We start from the raw sequence: 18,013 nt of genomic DNA on the forward strand, positions 1-18,013 counted from the left end.
AGAGTGTGCCAAAAATACTACATCTCAGGCGGTACCTCTCACCACAGACAATACAGTGGCCAACGTTCTTCACTTAACAACCGAGAACAGTGACATTCATGTAAAGTTGTAAATGCTAACATACAAGCAACATTGTGTGAAGTAACTGGAGAATATGGGTTATGGCAGCAGATGATACATGCACGTGCCTTTGTTAACAGCACAACATTGCATGCAGTGCCTATCCTGCACCCATCATCATATCAGTTGGACCCTAGATGGCTGGCAAACCATGGCCTGGTCAGATTCCTGATTTCAGCTGATAAGAGTTGATGGCAGGGTTTGAGTGTGGCACAGACCCCCTGAAGCCATGGACCCAGGTTGTCAACAAGGCACTGTGCAAGCTGGTGGTGGCTCCATAACAGTGTGGACTGTGTTTACATGGAATGGACTGGGTCCTCTGGTCCAACTGACCTGATCACTGACTGGAAATGGTTATGTTCAGCTACTTTGACACCCTTTGCAACCATTCGTGGACTTCATGCCTCCAGATAATGATGAAATTTTTATTGATGACAATGCACTATTTCACCAGGCCACACCTGTCAGCGACTGGTTTAAGAACATTGTGGACAATTCGAGTGAATGATTTGGCCACCCAGACTGCACGACATGAAACCCATCGAATATTTATGGGACATTATCAAGAGGTTAGTTCATGCACAAAATCCTGCACTGGCAACACTTTCATAATTGCGGATGACTATAGAGGCAGCAAGGCCAATTATTTCAGCAGGGGACTTCCAACGACATGCCATGTCGAGTTGCTGTACTCCATCAGGCAAAAGGAGGTCCAACATTATATGAGGAGGTATCCCATGATTTTTGCCACCTCACTGTAATGGTCACCTTCACGATTTAGTGGTTAGGTGAGCTGATTACCAATCTGGAGACTGTCATTTACTTACCAGATGATGAAGATATGGACTTTTAACACACATCTTATGTGAACTAGAATAAGTGAGCAACTAGATTAAACAAGAAAAGTCTTAGAAGTAGTGAAATGTACCTTCTGTTTACCAGTTGTCTGATAAACATCTGTAAAAGAGAGGAGAATGTTTCGAAGGCTAGCCTGAGCAGTAATTTTCTTCCATGCAGAGTTAGAAGGAGGACCTATTTCATATTGGGGGGGGGGGGGAGGGGGGGAACTGACAATTGAATAAAATCTGAGATTCATGCACAACTGAACAATTTAAGATTCTTCCTACAATTCATTAGGACTGAAAATATTACAATTTCTGCATCACTCACAATATTTTAAATTTCCATTACATTTTAATGGTTACAGAATCATCATCATCATCATCATCATCATTATTATTATTATTATTATCATAATCACCACCACCACCACCACCACACAAAATGCATCCTTTATATAACTGTTCTTAGAGCAAAGCAGCAAGCAAGGTGGCCAGGAAGTTATTTTGTGCTTTTTTGCAATGGTGCAATAGACTTCTTGCACATGAAAGTCACAAAATAGACTTCTGGACACCTCAAAATACTACTGCAAGGAAACCCCAGTGCTATCCACAATGAACTTTTATGAAAAAGATGCCTTCCACCTGATAACAATGGTCTAACTGCCAAAACACATAGTAGAAATTAAAAACAGATAATTTGTAACCAAGGGCAACCACAGCTAAAATACTTACACGTAGTTCACATTACTTTCAAGCAGTAAAATCCAGATGTTAAAATAGCTAAAAGTGAGGAACATATAGCTGAATTAAATCTAGTTAATCCACTATAGCTGTATTTGCTGAAGTCCTTGTATGTTCGCACTACTGGTTTCACTACACTTTTAGTTGCATCTTCTGGTGCATCTATTGCTGTTACATGTGCTTATTGCAGTTTACAATTGACAGGTTGTAATGGTCAATATGCATGTCATTGCACTACTATTCTCAAGATCATTTTGACATCTGAATTTTACTACTTGGAAGTTCTGTAAACTACGTAGAAATTAAAAAGCTTATGACTGGTACAGAAACTGTGATATTTCCATTTAGAGAGTAACAGTATTCACACCGCAGTTCATAATAAATGAAATGGTTATTCATTCAATGTACTTTGACAAAACTTATTTAATCATTTTCTTCTCATTGGAGTCATTTTAACATAAAAAAATAAAAGAAAGAAATTCTCAGCATACCAGATACAATATGGTTAGATTTGCACCTCACTCACCACAGTACAAATAATCTCTCATGGTTAAGGTCATTTTCAAAACTAACACAGTTCAAGAGAACTAAAGACACGAAATCCACAAAGAAACCAAGATACTTTATAAATATGTATTTATGAAAAGTTCATACAGAGAACTTACTTATTGTTATCACCCCCTCCTTCATCAACAAAGTCTTTCTTTACATCTTCTGGAACATCGTCATCGCTTTCATCACTGTAGTCCACAGACATGCCATCCTAAATGTGATATCCAAAATCATATATGATTTTCAAGTACATTTAACCATAGGAAATTAGACTGTAAGGAACCGTATTGTTAAAACTTATATAAAAAATGCATTACCCTTATATTGGCCAAGATGTCCTCCTCCTGAGACTCAACAGGTATAATATCAAATGGTGACCCTGATTCTGAATAACGTAGAAAATAGCCTCCAGCAGTTGAGGAACTATCTTGTGAATGGGCACTACTGGTACTACAGTCAGGACTTGCTGTATGACTTGTGAGGTTCAGGCTGCTACCTTCATCAAATTTTATCCCTTTCAGAGCATTTCGCAATGATTTGAATTCCTAAAAAAATAAAAAAAATGGAATGTATGCCTAAACAACACACTGGTAAGCAAACAAACATATTAAAAATAAATAATTATTAGGCAAGCTAGTCTTGTTTTGCAATACACACATTTGAGTGAAACTATTATCAAAAGACAACCAGCTCAAAATTTTCAGAAATATATAGTAGAAATAAGTAAATTGCTGTTTTAATGTAAAAAATCTGTCAAAGTTCCAAATAAGTTATTGCATTATGTTATTCTTTCCACGATGCTCAGAAACAGCTGACTGACATATGGCAAATGCAAAGGTGTGTAATAATTCTTGTCATGTAAAATATATCTTGAAACAACAAAGCTGAAAAGAAAATGGAAGTTGAGCATGATGTGCCACAAAAAGAACTGATAATCATTTTCATCACAACTCTGTATACACCAATGATAATCTAAAACCAAAGTTGGATGAATGCAGAGCTAGAATTGTGCTCCACTCATAGACCTGTGTGCAATAACCATCAGAAGCAGCACTATCTAGTTTGAGCAGTGTTTAGTTTAGTCATTTTTAAATGAAAATACGTGAACACTTCCTTTCTGTTTACTTGTGTTTAGTGGCTTTTATGAATTTTTTTGAGGTGCTTGTATAATATGTGAGCATAAGTGTAAAGTGAGCTGACTTCGTTGAATAATTTCCCACTGCTTTGAGTGCTACTGTCACAAGATTCACTTTGAATTTTCGTATGTTACAAACAGTAAATAGTGATGATCTCATTGCCTTTCCTAGTGAACTGAACTATCATATAGCTCTTGGGCTTCCAGGCAACTGAGTTTTTTGATACGTAGAATGTTTCACTGAGTGTCACTACCATCATGGTTGGTTCAAATGGCTCTGAGCACTATGGGACTTAACATCTGTGGTCATCAGTCCCCTAGAACTTAGAACTACTTAAACCTAACTAACCTAAGGACATCACACACATCCATGCCCGAGGCAGGATTCAAACCTGCGACCGTAGCAGTCCCGCGGTTCCGGACTGCGCGCCTAGAACCACTAGACCACTGCGGCCGGCTCACTACCATCATCATCTGGCCAATAGATCAGGGGAGTGACAATCACTGAAACATTACACCATTTCAATGAAGTCATGCGAATGGAAATCCAAGAACTTTGTATGAGCAAATACTCAGGTACCCTCCAGCCATAAACTAGCTACCAGTCAGTAGAAGCAACTAAACAATATACTGTGTTTAGGTTAGTCATTTTCTTACAGGCCTCTGGACAAAAGTGAACAGTAACTGTCTATTTACCTGTGTTCAGTAGTATTTATTAATTTGTTTTCTAAGTGTTTTGATACTGAGAAAGTGTGTTTGTCTAGTGCACTAAATAATAGTGTAGTTATAGCCAGGTTCAGCACAGCAGCAGTGGTTTGAATGTAGCTAGCATCTGCTTGGGTAGTAGTAAATTTCTTGTGTAGCTGAACGTATGTAAAAATACACTGCTGGCCATTAAACCGCAACACCATGAAGGCAGCATGCAACAAATGTAAAACTGGCAAGAAGTGTACTATATGCTTGGATATGCAAATGATCAGCATTTCAGCGCAACTGCACAAAGTAGACATGATTAACACCATAAGGAAATATTACACAGTGGATTTCTCATTCAGAAATGTTGCTTATTTGTGAGATCATTTTATGCTTCGCCTTAGAAGAAGAAACGTCTACCAGCACATATGGAAATCTGACAGTGGCAGGATCACTGCCTACTCAGATTTCCTGTTATCCGATACTGCAGCCCATGTTGGTCAGAAACCCATGACTGTCATGCAGTTATGAAACTGATGAGTTCAGGAAGACCATACTCAATGCCATGCAAAATCTCAACAGCCCCATGTGACAAACACTCAAGAGACCAGACATATTCGGCAGTTGGCCATGTAGGATTGTACTGTCTCATCACACACCATGAATGAGAAACTAGGCTTGTTTGCAGCAAGTCAAGTGTCCACACAGACAGTGTGATAACATATGAAACACCAAAAACTATCAGCACGGTGATCATTGTTATGGCTTCCCTTGACATGGCAGCGGAGCGAGATGTGTCAACAGCAGTGTGCCCAGTGACAACATTAGACATAGAATTGGTACACCATCATCTTTTCAGATGAGTCTTGGTTTTGCATCAGGTTCCAAGGAGAACAAGCACTGCCAGAACACATTAGTTGTCACAATATGGGCCCCACACTTGGCATCATGGTATAGGGTGCCACTGAATATGGAACATGACCACCTTTGGTTTGTGTAGCCAGTAATTTGATTGGCAGCCATTCCACTTCTGAGGTGCTATGCCCAGTAGCTGTACACTTCTTTATCTTCAGGGGCTTCACATTATATTTCAACAAGACAACACAAAACCGTATGTTCCCTGTACTGCCCTGATGTACCTCGATACAGAGGTTGTGTGACAACTGCTCTGGCCAGCAAGTTCTCTCGACCATTCACCCAGTGAAAACGTCTGGTCACTGACTGCTGAGACACTAGCACACCACCATTAATCAGCCACAACAATTGATGAACTCTGGAAAAGACCTGATGTAGCATGGAATGACATACCCTATGTCAATCAAGATAATTCCGACTCTATGTTCAGCTGGGTTAGAGTCATTGTTGCTGGCAGAGGTAGTAGATCTGTGTATTACATTCTGCCCTCATGATGTATACCCACAATAAGTAAAATTTTGTCATTTTCTATCTATCCTGAAGTTGCAGTTTTAATGGCCAGATGTGGAGATGGAGACTGCACCTGTTGTGTACAGACAAAAGGAGAGTTGGATACTGTCTGGAAGGAATTAGAAGCTGCATTAAGCATGGTCAGCAGACTTAAAGTTGGTGGGCCAGACTGCAGTGCTGCTGAGGTGCCTTTAGCTGTAGCTGAGGCACTTCTGATATCTCTAGCTTAACCTAGAATCCCCGATGTCATAGCATCTCCCTAAACAACCGTCTGCCTGGTTCACACTCACCTGAGGGTGAATCACAAATTGTGATAGAGTATGTATCTGAGGAAGAAAGGAAAATCTGGATACTTGCTACATGGTTGTCTGCTTACACCTTACAAACAGAGCTGAGGTCCTGCCCAAAGGTGATAGTACATATGAGGCAGAATGGTACATCTCAACTACTGCGACTGGGACCAATCTCCATGAAAGGTTGAAACACATGCAGATGATGGTTTTGCTAGTCATCAGGAGCTCTAAAATTAGGTACATGATGGAGCTCATCAGGGTTGTAATAGATAGGTTAAAAAGAAATGTCACTGCCCACTCAGTATGTTTGCCAGTGATTCCTGCCCAACACATGCAAGAGGCCCTACTGCTACTAAGTGCACAAGATGCAGCAGGCTGCAAATAACAGTTCATGCTGACATGGATGATGCCTGCTCCCTAGACTAACAGGCAATCGTCTGTTCCTACAGGTATATGGTTGAATTAGTGGTGACAGCTAGCCTCACTCACAGGATGGAAGCTGATATAGAGTCTTTTGCAGACTCATTCCCAGAAACAATTGTGGTCCTCTGGTTTGGAGACAAATGGAGTGCAGACACAAGAGGCTCAGACAATTTTGCAATGTTATTGGATGCAGTTTCCTCAACATTCCCTACGAGAAAGGGGAAGAGAGCAATGGTGAGAAAGTTCAGAAATACAAAGAATTTCATGGCCAATAAATTGTAATGAAATAACATTGCATTCAAAATTGATAATAATAATATCAATATGCTTGACAATTTTTGATTATATTGCAGCTAGTCAGTTGCTCACATTTGATGAACTTTTTAAAATGATGTTTCTTCGTCTTGCTTACTGCATGAACTGACTCATACTGTACTTCATAACAATGACCAATCAGAAGATGCTCAGATAAAGAAAAGTGTATACATTGTAAATTCTAGCTACTTCTAAGACCCATTAAATACGTAAATTGATCTCTGCCTATCTGATCAATGAAGAATTTATTGTATGAAATACCAATGATTCCAAATTTCATTCTTATTTAAGGATCTAAGGATGATCAGGGGTTTCATGAACCCACTTACCAAAGTCAATACATATGCACACCAATACATATGCACACCACTGCAAGTTTGTTAAAGGAAGCATTCGGGCATTTGAGTCAAACAATTTAGTGAAACATTGAAAACTATCTGGATTGTGATGTGAGGACTAAAATCTTGTTCCTCATCAATCTGATTTCAGTGTTTGCCAATGTCTGGTTTTCAAGGCTTTGGTTTTATAGACAGGGAGTTCCATTCATGACTTTTAACCTTGTTTTATAAACCACAATATACAGTACAATCCCGACAAAACTTCATCTCGCATCCTAGTCCAGGATAATATAATGTGTGTGTGTGTGTGTGTGTGTGTGTGTGTGTGTGTGTGTGTGTGTGTGTGTGTGTGTGTGTGTCTAATTCTTGGGCTAGAACACAGCAGGAATTGTTAGTGTTAGTATTAATTCTATGCCAGGGAGCCACATGAACTTTAAAAAGATCACAGATATAAATAATAAGCAGGTAACAACAGTAGGTGCATACCAGTAGCAAATCATGCAGAAGCTGAAATCTCAGATGGACTGAATACATTTTGTGCTGAGAGAGTGGGCAGGTTCAGGTCATGAGCCCATACAGACAGTTGTTTCCTTCTTTCTTTTGCTTTTATTACAATCGTCTATAGAATGGCCAAAGCTACAATTGCACACTCATTGATGTATTGCCTGTTAGCTTCTGTCTCAAGATCTTCAGCCAGTGTTAGTTTAATGATCTTCCTGAGATTCCACAAGTATGAGTGGCTTGCATTGTCAAATATTCCCCCTCCATTCCTGCTGGATACCAGTAACCGAGGGTGAATCCTGGACAGTGCCAGCCACTCATGGTGGCAAAACATCAGGAAAAAGATTAAACAAACGTCAGCCAAGGATCCTGAGACAGAAGCCTGCTGGCAATATGTCAACAAGTGGCCACAGAAGTATGAACTATTTTATATGTTGAGTGATTATTTTTACGTTTTACATTATTTGCATTCCATCCAGGATTTTTCAGTTGCAATGTAAGTATCTTGTGTTAACTGGACCATATAGGACATTTCAGAAAGAATATAAAATATTTTAGGAGTTGATAGTACAGCTAATTCATAAACATTTATATCTATATTGCTACTCTGCAAATCACACTTAAGTGCCTTGCAGAGGGTTCATTGAACTACATTCACACTAATTCTCTATTCTTTCACTCTCCAACGGCGTGCAGAAAAAAAGAACACCCATATCTTTTTGTGAGCGCTCGGATTCCCCTTTATAATAATGGTCTTTTCTCCCTATGTAAAATATTTTCATATTCGAAGGAGAAAGCTGGTGATTGAAATTACGTGAGAAGATCCTGTTGCAACAAAAAATGTCTTTGTTTTAATGATGTCCACCCCAAATACTGTATCATGTCAGTGACTCTCTCCCTTACTTCTCCATGATACAATGACCTTCTTTAAACGTTGTCAATGTACTCCGTTAATCTTATCTGGTAAGAATCCCACACCATGCAGCAGTACTCCAAAAGAGGGCTGACAAGTGTAATGTAGGCAGTCTCTTTAGTAGATCTGTTGCATCTTCTAAATGTTCTGCCAATAAAAGGTAGTTTTTGATTTGCCTTCCCCACAACATTTTCTATGCATTCATTCCAGTTGAGGTTGTTTGTAATTGTAATTTCTAGGTGTTTAGTTGAATTTGCAGCCTTTAATTTTAGTTGATTTGTTGCATAACTAAAGTTTAACAGTTTCCTTTTCGCACTCATGGGGAGGACCCCACACTTTTCATTATTTAGTCAATTGTCAATTTTTGCGGCATACAGATATCTTATCTAAATTGTTTCCCAATTGTTTTCTATCTTCCAATGACTTTACTAGACAATAAACAACAGTGTCATATATAAACAGCCTAAGACAGCTGGTGAGACTATCTCGCAAATCGCTTATAAAGATAAGGAACAGAGGGCCTATAACACTACCTTGGGGAATGCTAGAAACCACTCCTGTTTTATTCCATGACTTTCCATCAATTTCTACAAACTGTGATCTCTCTGACAGGAGATCACGAATCTAGTCGCATAACATACGATATTCCATAAGCACGCAATCTGATTACAAGATGCTTGGGAGGAGTCTTTTTGCAAATCTAGAAATAAAGAATCAATTTGAAATCCTTGTTGATAGCACTCAGCACTTAGTGTGAATAAAGAGCTAGTTGTGCTTCACAAGTATGATGTTTCCAAAGTCAGTTTCAACTGTGTGTCAATAGACATAATTCATAATGTTGAACACAACATATGTTCCAAAATACTGCTGCATATTGATGTTAATGATTTGGGCCTGTAATTTAGTGGATTACACCTATTGCCTAATCCAAACAAAAACACTCCATATACCACGTGTCCTACAGAAAATATTTTAGTAGTTGATAATACACACTAATTTGAATAAGAACACTTCATCCACTGTGATTCCAATTTTTCTTGGTTACAGAGATACAGCTGTTAGAATGTAGCCGAAACACTTGCAGAATGTGTTAGGAAAAGGCAAATGATTAATTTCAAAGTTTATTTTCATTAATTTCCCCTCCAACTGCAACTCTACCGAGGTCGTCGTGATGTTCTTTTATGAGAGCAGCACAAGTCATAAGCAAAACAAGCAATTTGCCTCACATATTTATTTTTTCTTTCTATACTTCCATCTCCAAACCACCCCCACAGGCAAAAATGTAAAGGGGGTAAAGGATGCGCACCTTGGTGGCCAAGAAACATGACTATTTTGGCCCAGCCATCATCCATCGAACACTGATATGATGTGTCACCTGACAACTAGCACATGCAGGGAAGAACATACCTAGCCATGTAGCCAAAGGAACCTCTTCCAATAATGCCAGATGCTCATTTTTAAGGAAGTTGAGATAATAAGGGCCTGTATCATAATGCAGGAGCACAACAGCCCCAATCAACAGATTGTTCATCATACCACACTACACATTTACAGACAAGTGTTCTTGAAAATGTGTCTCCACAAAGGCATGTTGCTTTAGTTGGACGACTAATGTGAGTTACGAGTATTACTGATACAGTCACATGTGAAAGTGGCTTCAGCAGTAAACAGCTTTAATGGGATTACTCAGTGATTTACAACTGGCCTGTGACAAAGTTCCAATAGTCTAATTTCATCTCCTTCTTGAAGCTAGGAGCAGTATTATGTTATGGGCAACATTCACCTGGGCTTCCATGGGGCCTGCAGTAGTAATTGAAGGCACCACAACAGCTGCTGACTATGTGAACATTATTATGGACCAACTGTAACCCCTTATGCTTGATGTCATCCCCAACAGCAGTGGCATCTTCCTGCAGGATAACTATCCCTGTCACAAGAGCAGAATCATGCAGCCATGGTTTGAGGAGCATGATAGTGAACTGATGTTGATGTCTTGGCGATCTTGGCTTATCTGAATCCGATGACATTCAACGGGGGTGCTATTGGGCACCACCTCCACGTCCACAAGCCAACTGCCCATAAATTATGGGAAGTGTGTGACCTGTGTGTAGGCATTTGCTTCCACAAATGTCTGGAAACCTAGTAAGTATGCAAAATCACTGCTGAATTGTGTTACAGAGGTGGACCAACAAACTTTTAAGTATGTGGTCATAATGTTTTGGCTCATCAGTGTAAATTGGACACGTCATAGGGAATAATACCAACCTACTAAAAACATACTACTACTCCTGAAATACCCAGTACAGTATACAATAACATAATATCCAAGAGCTGATCTTCAGAATTAAACGACTTCATTATCATATACAAATCCAATCTTAAATCTACATTGTTAGCCGGCTGCATCCAAATGAAACTCTTTGTTACAACCAGCAGCAAACAGCTACATGTCTGCCAAGTGCTGATGCAAATTACTTCAAAAGTGTCAAAGGAATTTAATATTGTTTCACATCGCTCCCTCCCATAACAAAACAAGAATACTTATCTATCTCCACATGACACCTTATACAGCAGTTGGCATGGCTACAGAACTGCCACACAAAGAAAAGAGAGATCTCCAGGAACAGAAACACCATAGGAGGATTCTACACCTTTTAGAAACCACATTGGAGAAATAATTTGTCACTTTCTGTCGTAAAATGTAGTGTGCTCGATATACACTACATTCTTCGATATACACTATATTCCTAAATACAATATGACAACAACTCTCTACAAAATGTTTCAGTTCAGTTTTGAGCATAAATTCAAGGGGCATTTGCTTATGGCACCTTTGCTGTAAGGTGGACAGTCTCACTGTATCTCAAATGTAATACTGCCAAGAGGCATGATGTGTTTCCCTCCATAGCCTTAACTGCAAAGATGATGTGCTGAAAGGATGATTTAAAAGAGATATCAATAGAAATTTCAAATAAGCTCACACTATGATATTTCAAGAGCTGTATGGCAGGTCCTACAATCAACTGGACATTAATAGGAGAGGTCTGTGTTTCTAAGGCCCAGCACACTACACTGCATTGAGTATTTTGCTTTCCTTAAAGTACTCCATTCTCTTCACAATTTCAATATTATTTCCCCACTTTGTACCTAAAGTAGAAATTGTGAACCATTCATCCACCAAGATACAGGCAAAAACCATTTAAAACTTGCATCATGGATGGCTATAGTGTCCAACTACTGGTCATTAAAACAGTATGTTTACACACTCTGGTTCTGTCTTAAGCTCCTATGTAGTACGTATTGCATTACCCATGCCATAAAATCTTTTTTCTGACATGAAGTACTAAAGAATTAGAAACTCCACTGCTGATCATAGGCAAGAAAGGTGAGGCTGAGGTTTATGGTGCAAAAATTATTTCTGACGCAATTTAGGACTGTAAGTGTAAAATTTAGTCCCAGTTATTTACATCATTTTCTTCCATGTAAAGGAACAATTTTGTAATCTTAAAAATGAAATTAACAGTTTCTTGTATGCTGACAACTTTTGATCTGTGCACGTGACTGAATAAATTCCAGTTCAAAGTTCAACAAATCAAAATTACCTTGGCCTTAATACAGTTATCATAAACTGCAGTAGAAGCTGTAGCTGTAGCTACTACTTCTACCACCACCACCACCACCACCACCACCACTACTACTACTACTACTACTACTACTACTACTACTACTACTACTAGTTACCATTACCATCATCTCAGGCTGCTGCAGCTGTTACTTACCTGTAACTGAAGGATAGTGAAATTATTTTTAACAGGGCAGAGTTCCCAATTCTCATTTTCTAAGAACAGCCTTAGCTCTTCCAAGCGTTCTCTGTGATAACTTTTAAAGTAATTTGTACTCTGTTCTCGAATAGAATTTTGTAATTCTTCTGATTTGCTTCCACAAAATTCCTCACCTACTTCCATCAACCTGCGTGAAATAACGTTTCCGAGATGAATGCCAAACAAATAACTAAATACTATGGAAGAATTATGGCTCCAAACTGATACACAAAAGAGATATTAAGTTTTCATACAGTTGTCAATATTGTTTAGTATATAACCAACAACTTAAAAGATCTACAGTTGTCATTCAAAAAACTTAATTCTCAAGAAAGTGTATCCTTTACAACAGCCTTCAATTTTATAAACAGAACATGTCACATTGAACTACACATAACAACTCAAATCATTTATTGTAGAAAATAATTTTGGATTATGTGAGAAACTCTCAAACACTAGTCCAATCAGCTACTACCAATGAAACCACTCAATAACATAGAAATGAGCAACTTTGATATAAAAAAAAATTTAAATTTCTTTTTCAAAGTGTATTAACAATATTGGTGTCATTCTCAAGATTGATTAACAAATATATACTTAAAATTTTACAATATTTTTAGCAAGAAGGCTTAACTTTGTGCAGTGACATTAATTTTTCAATATTTAATGTCATGTCTGTCATCAGCAATCCTAAATTGCTGCACTCTACAATTGGTAGTCTGTTTCTGTTCTTGGTAACTAACTTTCTAACAATGTTAGATGGGAAACCAATGAAATATTTCTTTGCTGCAGCTCATACAGCTGGATAAAACATAGGGATGTGTCACTGAAGCCGGAATTCTAGATATACAATTTCTAATATCAATTTCAATTCTTCATTGGTTGAAAGTTCCATCAGCTATTCCTGCAAGGATAATTCTGATTGGATCAGAGGCAGGTTCCAGTACACAATCTGGAATCATCATTTGAAGGAGATCCTGAAATCTATAAAATCTTCTATAAGTGTGTCCAAGTACTGACAAAATACTGTCATCATTTATTTCCACAGACAAAAGATTTGGAAACTGATAAAATTGTTTTTCACCCATATTATATCTGCACGAGGCCAATTTCGAATGAAGGCAGAAATAGTTGTCTTTGCTGTGATTAAATTCAAGTCATCTCCTTGCAGCTGTAGATTTGTTTCATAAGCTATGTTGTTGTTGTTGTTGTTGTTGTTGTTGTCTTCAGTCTGCAGAATGGTTTGATGCAGCTCTCCACACTACTCTATCCTGTGCAAGCTGCTTCATCTCCAAGTAATTGCTGCAGACTACAGCCTTCTGAATCTGCTTAGTGTATTCATCTCTTGGTCTCCCTCTACGATTTCTACCTTAAACACTTCCCTCAAATACTAAATTGGTGAGCCATTGATGTCTCACAACATGTCCTACCAACCGATCCCTTATTCTAGTCAGCTGTGCCACAAATTCCTCTTCTCCCCAATTCTATTCAATCTCTCTTCACTGGTAACGTGATCTACTCATCTAATCTTCAGCATTCTTCTGTAACATCACATTTCAAAAGCTTCTATTCTCTTCTTGTCTAAACTTTTATTATCCATGTTTCACTTCCATACATGGCTACACTCCATACAAATACTTTCAGAAACGACTTCCTGACACTTAAATCTATACTCGATGTTAACAAATTTCTCTTCTTCAGAAACGATTTCCTTGCCATTGCCAGTCTACATTTTACATCCTCTCTACTTCGACCATCATCAGTTATTTTACTCCCCAAATAGCAAAACTCTTCTATTACTTTAAGTGCTGCATTTCCTAATCTAATTCCCTCGGCATCATCTGATTTAATTCAACTACATTACATTATCTTCGTCTTGCTTTTGTTGATGTTCACCTTATGCCCTCCTTGCAAGACACATTCTGTTCAACTTTTCATCCAGGTCCTTTGCTGTGTCTGACAGAATCACAATGTCATTGGCAAACCTCAAAATTTTTATTTCTTCTCCATGGATTTCAATTCCTATTGCAAATTTTTCTTTTGTTTCCTTTACTGCTTGCTCAATGTACAGGTTGAATAACATTGGGGATAAGCTACAAACCTCTCCCTTCCCAACCACTGCTTCTCTTTCATGTCCCTCAACTCTTATAACTGCCATCTGGTTTCTGTACAAATTGTAAATAGCCTTTCGCTCCCTGTATCTGACCCCTGTCACCTTCAGAATTTGAAAGAGAGTAATCCAGTCAACATTGTCAAAAGCTTTCTATAAGTCTACAAATGCTATAAACATAGGTTTGTCTTTCCTTAACCTATTTTCTAAGATAAGTCGTAGGGTCAGTACTGGCTCGCATGTTCCAACATTTCTGCGAAATCCAAACTGATCTTCCCCGAGGTCAGCTACTACCAGTTTTTCCATTCATCTGTAAAGAATTCTTGTTAATATTTTGCAGCCGTGACTTATTAAACTGATAGTTCGCTAATTTTCACACCTATCGAGACCTGCTTTCTGTGGGATTGGAATCATTATATTCTTCTTGAAGTCTGAAGGGTATTTCGCCTGTCTCATACATCTTGTTCACAAGATGGATGAGTTTTGTCATGGCTGTCTCTCCCAATGCTATCAGTAGTTCTAATGGAATGTTGTCTTCTCCTGAGGTCTTGTTTTGACTAAGTCTTTCAGTGCTTTGTCAAATTCTCCATGCAGTGTTATATTTCACTTCTCATCTTCTTCTATGTCCTCCTGCATTTTCATAATATTGTCCTGAAAGTACGTCTCCTTTGTATAGACACTTTATACACTCTTTCCAACTTTGTGCTTTCCCTTCTTGGCTTAGCACTGGTTTTCCAACTGAGCTCTTGATATTCATACAAGTAGTTCTCTTTTCTCCAAAGGTATCTTTAATTTTCCTGTAAGCAGTGTCTTCCTTACCCCTAGTGACATCCTTACATTTGTCCTGTAGCCATCCCTGCTTAGCCATTTTGCACTTCCTGTCAGTCTCATTTTTGAGATGTTTATATTCCTTTTCACCTGCTTCATTTACTGAATTTTTATATTTTCTCCTTTCATCAATTAAATTCAATATCTGTTCTGTTACCCAAGGATTTCTACTAGCCCTCGTCTTTTTACCTACTTGATCCTGCCTTCATAATTACATCTCTCAAAGCTGTCCATTCTTCTTCTACAGTATTTCTTTCACCTGTTATTGTCAATCGTTCCCTAATGCTCTCTATGAAACTCTCTACAACCTCTGGTTCTTTTGGTTTATCCAGGTCCCATCTCCTTCAATTCCAACCTTTCTGCTGTTTCTTAGGTTTTAATCTACAGTTCATAACCAATAAATTGTGGTCAGAGTCCACACCTGCCCCTGGAAATGTCTTACAATTTAGAACCTGGTTCCTGAATCTCTGTCTTACCATTATATAATCTATTTGAAACCTTCCAGTGTCTCCAGGCCTCTTTTACATATACAACCTTCTTTCATAATTCTTAAACCAAGTGTCAGCTTTGATTAAGTTATGCTCTGTGCAAAATTCTACTAGGCGGCTTCCTCTTTCATTCCTTACATCCAGTCTGTATTCACCTACTACTTTTCCTTCTCTTCCTTTTCCTACTATCAAATTCCAGTCCCCCATGACTATTAAATTTTCGTCTCCCTTCACTATCTGAATGATTTATTTTATCTCACCATACATTTCTTCAATCTCTTCATCATCTGCAGAGCTAGTTGGCATATAAACTTGTACTACTGTAGTAGGCATGAGCTTCGTGTCTATCTTGGCCACAATAATGTGTTCACTATGCTGTTTGTAGTAGCTTACCCGCACTCCTATTTTTTTTATTCATTATTAAACCTACTCCTGCATTACCCCTATCTGATTTTGTATTTATAATCCTGTAAAATAGGATAATGGAATGTAGTCTAATTAAATCGGATGATGCTGAAGGTATTAGATTAGGAAATTAGACGCTTAAAGTAGTAAATGAGTTTTGCTATTTGGGGAGCAAAATAACTGATGATGGTCGAAGTAGAGAGGATATAAAATGTAGACTGGCAATGGCAAGGAAAGCGTTTCTGAAGAAGAGAAATTTGTTAACATCGAGTATAGATTTAAGTGTCAGGAAGTCTTTTTTGAAAGTATTTGTATGGAGTGTAGCCATGTATGGAAGTAAGTGAAACGTGGACGATAAATAGTTTAGACAAAAAGAGAATAGAAGCTTTCAAAATGTGGTGCTACAGAAGAATGCTGAAGATTAGATGGGTAGATCACATAACTAATGAGGAGGCATTGAATAGAATTGGGAAGAAGAGAAATTTGTGGTACAACTTGACTAGAAGAAGGGATTAGTTGGTAGGACATATTCTGAGGCATCAAGGGGAGCTGCATCAAACCAGTCTCTGGACGGAAGATCACAACAACAACAATCCTGTATTCACCTGACCAGAAGTCTTGTTCCTTCTGCCACCAATCTTCACTAATTCCAACTATATCTAACTTTAACCTGTCCATTTCCCTTTCCAAACTTTCTAACCTACCTGCCCAATTAAGGGATCTGACATTCCATGCTCCAATCTGTAGTACACCACTTTTCTTTCTCCTGATAATGAGTAGTCCCTGCCTGGTGATCTGAATGGGGGACTATTTTACCTCCGGAATATTTTACCCAAGAGGGCTCCATCATCATTTAACCATACAACAAAGCTGCACGCCCTTGGGAAAAATTACGGCTGTAGTTTCCCCTTGCTTTCAGCTGTTCACAGTACTAGCACAGCAAGGCTGTTTTTGTTAATGTTACAAGACCAGATCAGTCAATCATCCAGACTGTTGCCCCTGCAACTACTGAAATGGATGCTGCCCCTCTTCTCTGGCCTCTCAACAGATACTCCTCTGTTGTGGTTGCACCTATGGTATGGCTATCCGTATCGCTTAGGCACAAGCCTCCCAACCAATGGCAAGGTCCATTGTTCATGGGGGTAAATAAGCAATATCACTCTTAAATTAAAAAAAAAAGCATTTAGTAACTTTTGATCTTACTATATTTTTCTCCATTGCAGTTTTGCAAGAACTGACCAAAGTCGTGGCAAGTGGCCATCAACGCTGCCTACTACACCCAAATCTGGATAGTCAGCTTTGGAGTTGAACCCAGCTCTCCCGAATGTGAGTCTAATGCATGTGGTACAATTCCACTGTGCTCAGTGTTATGGTCAGAATAGCAGACGAAAATTATATGGTTTCTTGAAAGCATAAAATATGATATTTCTGTTCAGATGTGGTACTTATTAATATTAATGCATATGAAATTAAATTAAGCATGTTGTAACAGTGTTAGACAACTAAGGATGACAATGGCTGGCTACTGCCTGAAGTTTATCAACAATACCAATGATAACACCCACAAAATGGGAATCGACAGCTAGTAAGTGAAGAAAATTAGAATTCTGCCATCCAAAAATTAGTAGAATTCTGGAAACCATTTTAGTCACTCAAGTAGGCCTCTGATAAGAATAATGTGATTTTTCCCTGTTTTCTGGGAGGAACTTCTGCTGTGATTAGAGAGAGAGAGAGAGAGAGAGAGAGAGAGAGAGAGAGAGAGAGAGAGAGAAAGAACACCATTGAAATTTCAGAGTTTCTAGTTGTTCTGAAATTACTGTAAAATTAAACATTTAATCAAAAACATCATGTTTAGCAAATACCTAGTGCGTTATATTCTGTATTGAATCATGTATAGTGAACTGGTACGAACATTTCATTACATGTGGGCCCCAGATGTAATCTGAGAGACAGTATTTAATTTTGTGTTCTCTGTGAGTTCGTGTTTAAGTCACTGTGATAGTTTTTTTAGTGAAAACAAGTAAAAGCATTTATTTTAGCAGGACAATTTGGTGCACTTTTCCATTGTTT

At 38.4% G+C, this 18,013-nt stretch overlaps 1 protein-coding gene across 2 annotated transcripts in view; it reads right to left on the bottom strand.

Annotated features, from left to right (window-relative positions):
• LOC126248902 (syndetin) overlaps positions 1 to 18,013 on the bottom strand; it is a 171,987-nt gene that overhangs the window by 90,592 nt on the left and 63,382 nt on the right. For both annotated transcript variants that reach the window (XM_049950376.1, XM_049950375.1), the window contains exons 9-11: positions 12,071 to 12,260; positions 2,573 to 2,800; positions 2,369 to 2,466 (exon numbers count right to left, since the gene is read on the bottom strand). In XM_049950376.1, the coding sequence (XP_049806333.1) occupies positions 2,369 to 2,466; positions 2,573 to 2,800; positions 12,071 to 12,260 (516 nt within the window). The remainder of the gene's footprint in view (positions 1 to 2,368; positions 2,467 to 2,572; positions 2,801 to 12,070; positions 12,261 to 18,013) is intronic.

The sequence above is a fragment of the Schistocerca nitens genome, chromosome 3, assembly GCF_023898315.1.
Source record: "Schistocerca nitens isolate TAMUIC-IGC-003100 chromosome 3, iqSchNite1.1, whole genome shotgun sequence".
Classification (NCBI taxonomy): Eukaryota; Metazoa; Arthropoda; class Insecta; order Orthoptera; family Acrididae; genus Schistocerca; species Schistocerca nitens.